At 37.9% G+C, this 4,539-nt stretch overlaps 1 protein-coding gene across 1 annotated transcript in view; it reads right to left on the bottom strand.

Moving 5' to 3' along the window:
- Nucleotides 1-3,987, bottom strand: part of FABP12 (fatty acid binding protein 12) — a 6,945-nt gene extending 2,958 nt beyond the window's left edge. Inside the window, exons 1-2 of the mRNA XM_008048313.2 lie at nucleotides 3,847-3,987; nucleotides 1,831-2,003 (exon numbers count right to left, since the gene is read on the bottom strand). Of these exons, the coding sequence (XP_008046504.1) occupies nucleotides 1,831-2,003; nucleotides 3,847-3,919 (246 nt within the window). The 5' untranslated portion in view covers nucleotides 3,920-3,987. The remainder of the gene's footprint in view (nucleotides 1-1,830; nucleotides 2,004-3,846) is intronic.
- Between the last annotated feature and the right edge of the window lie 552 nt (nucleotides 3,988-4,539).

A 4,539-nucleotide genomic window follows, 5' to 3' on the forward strand; every position in this document is an offset into this window, starting at 1 on the left:
GGCGGGTCTCGAACCCGCGGGCTCAGACAATCCACTCACCTCAGCCTCCCAAAGGCGTGGAATTACAGGCTGAGCCACCGAGCCCAGCTCTGAATTAGCTTTTTAAAGAGAAGTGCTCTTACCTCTTCTTACCCCAATAATATTTTTCAGTTTTTTTAATCCTAATAGACTTTCTAACATTTAGCACAGGCATCTACATTAAACATTTTAGGTCAAAATTTTTCTTCCATTTAATGTGATATAAAAATTTAAAGTTTCATATTTATTTAGTAATTGTCTATTAAAGTGGAATGACAGTTCCTTTTATCAGGATATTACATCCATATAGGTGAACAATTCTCTATTGGGTTCATCCATTCAACAACAAATACTTATCAAACAACTATCATGACCAAGTACTGGGTTCTGTGAAACAGACAGAAAATCCTGTTTTTGAGGTGCTTACTGCCTGGTGTACAGAAACAGACAATAAACAATAAACATATAAGTAAACTATGTTGTGTAAATAAATGATGTATTCCAGTTGGAGCCATGAGATCTGAATGAAAACTATGTGTGTCACTTTCAGGCTGAGGTAATAAGCCCAGAGTCTCTTTCTGTATCTTGTTCCAAATGGGGCAGCTACAAGGTAGTTTTAAAACTACCATCTTTGGCCTGGACCCCTGAGCAATTAAGAGGGAAAGATACCCTTCTCCACACACACACAAACTTCCCCAGGACCACTCCAACATTGCATATATACTATGAGTCAGACATAAATCCCCATTGTGTTAAGCTACTGAGAGCTTGTGATTCATTTGTTATGGTGGCATAACTTCACCTATATCAGCTAATACAAGTTTTATCCATTGTAATTCTACATGTGGAAAACTGCTACAAAGTGGAAAGGGAGAACTTTTGTTTCTGAGAGTTCTCAGTGGCTCAGCCTGTAATCCCACGCCTTTGGGAGGCTGAGGTGAGTGAATTGCCTGAGTCCGTGGGTTCGACACCCGCCTGGGCAACGAGACCTTATCTCTACGATAAATCAAAAAATCAGCCGGGCATGGTAGCACATGCCTGTAATTTCGGCTACTTGGAAGGCTGAGGTGGAAGGATCGCTGGAGCCCAGCAGGTCGAGGCTGCGGTGGCTGGGAGCGTCCACTGCACTCCAGTCTGGGCGACAGAGTGAGACTGAACTCAAAAAAAAAAAAAAAGAGCTCTAAATAGTAATCCAGGGAACTGACTCTCAAAGTGTGGTCTGCTAAACATCTGCATAAGACTTGTTAAAAATACAATATTTGGCTGGGTACGGAGGCTCATGCCTGTAATTCCAGCACTTTGGGAGGACAAGGAGGGATGATTGTTTGAGCCCAGGAGTTCAAGACAGGTCTAGGTGATATAGCGAGACCTTGTCTTTACAAAAAAACCAAAACACTAGCCAAGCGTGATGGTGTGCATCTGTAATGTTAGCTACTCAGGAGGCTGAGGTGGGAGGATCACCTGAGTCCAGGAGGTTGAGGCTACAGTGAGTTATGATCGTGCCACTCCACTCTAGTCTGGATGACAGAGTGAGACTCAAATAAAAAAGAAAAAATATATAATGTTCAGATGTGTACCGTAGACATCAGAGCCTCTGGGGATAGGAGAGAGTGGTAGGTATTTTTCTCCTGAATTTAACATTCAAATCCAGGAGATTTGAATGTTAACACGTGACATCTTCACACTTAGGTTTTAACCAAACATGTATCATAAAGATCATAGATATGTTTGCTATAATTGCTTACATACTTAGGATAATTTCCGACTAATATTCCTATGAAATTTATCTGAAATACCTGTTGTAGGTCTCACCTGGGTTTTACGGTCACCTGTTGTGGTTTCCTCAAACTCTTTTCCCAATTTAAAGGAGATCTCATTCTTTTTAAAGATGCTTTTGGTTTTTATCATAATTACATCTCCATTAGTACTGATGGTCACAGTGGGTTTTGCCAGACAGCCCAGTTTCCTACTGGCTCTTCCTATTCCTGGAAACCAGATAAAAGGATACAAATCTGTTATTGGCTCCAAGAAGTTTTGTTATCTGTGTAAGTTGTTGCTAATTAGCAGGTTTGTGAGTTGAATAGATTTATTGTCGCATGAATTCACATATCTTTTTTCTTTTTGAGTTGGAGTCTCACTCTGTCGCCCAGACTGGAGTGCAGTGGCCGCTCCCGGCCACCGCAGCCTCCACCCGCTGGGCTCCAGCGATCCTTCCGTCTCAGCCTTCCAAGTAGCCGGAATTACAGGCATGTGCTGCCATGCCCAGCTGATTTTTTATTTATTGTAGAGATGAGGTCTCACTGCCCAGGAGGGTCTCGAACCCGCGGGCTCAGGCTCCCAAGGCGCGGGATTACAGGCTGAGCCACCGAGCCCGGCTGAATTCACATATCTTAAGTTAGGAGCTCCACCACTATGTATTAAAATAGGCTATTGTTTTGTAGAAGAAAGAGTTCATTTTTTTACAGAAAAAAGGCCTTTAGTTTTTGTTTAGTGATTGTCCTTTCTCTGGTCCAGTAGTTATTAATCTTGTTGATTTATGTACCTTGTTGAAAATCTGATTGAAGCTACTACTTGTTTCTCTATTTTAAAATTATATCCATTCACATACAAACAAAATACTTTGGCATGGATACGTCCAGATCTTTAGCTCTTCACTTACATTCTTATATGTACACATATATAGGGTTTTCTGTTATGTATTTTTTATTGTGGTAAATATACATAACATAAATTTGCCATTTTAAGTGTACAATTCAGTGGCATCAAGTACGTTGCAATGTGGTACAATCACCACCACTATATATAGGATTTTAAAAAATATACATATTATATTTATTGTTATTCAACTTGCTTTTTCTCCTTATCTGTATATGTCTTAGAGATTTTCCATGTCAGTACCTATAGATATTTTTCATAGCTACATAATATTCCACACTATGTAAACACTAAAATTTATATTATCTGTCTCCTTATTGATGAACAATTTGTTTGTTCCATTCTTACTGTTTCAAACAATTCTACAGTAAACATCCTTGTACACACAACCTTGTGCAGCAAATATAGAAGTATTTTCAACAGAAATAGCATTACATACACAGCAGTACCCTAAGTTAAATTTTTAAGAAATATATTGAAGAAATACTATAATATGATTCATAGAATTCATGTCATGAAATATAATCACAAGATGTGACCGATTGGATAATGGTCTCCAAAGATATTCATATCCCAATCCCTGGACCCTGTGAATGTTACCTTATATGCCAAAGGGGACTTTACAGATGTGGTTAATTCAAGGATCTTGAGATGGAAAGATGATCTTGGATTATCAGAGTAAAACCTAAATACAATCAAAAATTTCCTTAGAAGGGAAAGGAAGAGGGAAATTAGACTGCAGGACAAGATAGGACAGTGTGCAAATGGGGACAAAGATTGGAGAGCTGCAGACACACACTTGGGGAGTCCAGCAGTCTAGAAACTGGAAAACAAGATCTATTCTGAAGATTCCCTAAAGACTACAGTAAGTGTTTGTAAAATAATCATTTTAAAATGTGTCTTTTTGTTTGAAATCATTTCTTAAAATCATTTGCTGTTCAGTATATGGTACATACATGTTTTCTTTATGCAAATCCATGGTAAATTATATGAGAGACTATGTCAATCCCAACCTAGTTTGGTACAAATCTGTATCTTGGTTGCTGAATCGATATTAATTTCTATGTGAAAAATTAAGGGGCCCGAGATTAATATTATTCCATATAGAGCAAGTTCTCTGCTACCAAAACTCCCATTTTTACTGAATTCGAGATGCAAGTAAACATAACTCACCCAGTTCTTTCATATATTCCTCGAAATTTTCACAAGAAATGGATTTCCATGTTCCTTCGAGCCTATCAACCATTCTGAGTTAATTTCAAAGGAAAATAGTTTCATATGGATGTGTATGTTGGTGTTCCCTGAAGTTTTGGGTCCTGTTTTTAAAACAATTTTGGGTAGAGAATGCAAATAGAAAAGTCAGGGGGGAAATTAAGGAACTTTAATCCTTGCAATTTTTCATGCAAGAAAAAAAAATCTATAGCCAAAAAAAAAAAAAAAAATCTCACTTAAATGTAAATAAATCAGGATGAAAATAGAAACATGGTAGAATATCTAGCAGGACTAGATAGAACTAATTTAGGACCCAAGTAGATGTTACTTCCCTTCCCCAGGACCTGCCACACTCAAAGCAAATTTTTAACAGGTGGGCCTGGAAAGTTAGGTTTACTCCATAGGCCTCTAATGTCTCAGTTCTCTCTCTTTCTCTGACCAAGAGTGATTCAGAAAACAACAGTTTATTGCTTGTTTGGAGATTTTATATTCTCATTCTTGACAATTTGAACTAAAAACCAGAGAGATTTATAGATGATATTTGGCACTAGAAGTAAAAAGTTTAATGAGGGCTAGAACAATCATTTTATGTTACATTCATACCAAGCAAGAGAATGGAACAGAGAAAAAAGAAAGATATCATGTTACACACAC

The sequence above is a fragment of the Carlito syrichta genome, unplaced genomic scaffold (genome assembly GCF_000164805.1).
Source record: "Carlito syrichta isolate Samal-C Ts95f unplaced genomic scaffold, Tarsius_syrichta-2.0.1 Scaffold123330, whole genome shotgun sequence".
Taxonomy (NCBI): Eukaryota; Metazoa; Chordata; class Mammalia; order Primates; family Tarsiidae; genus Carlito; species Carlito syrichta.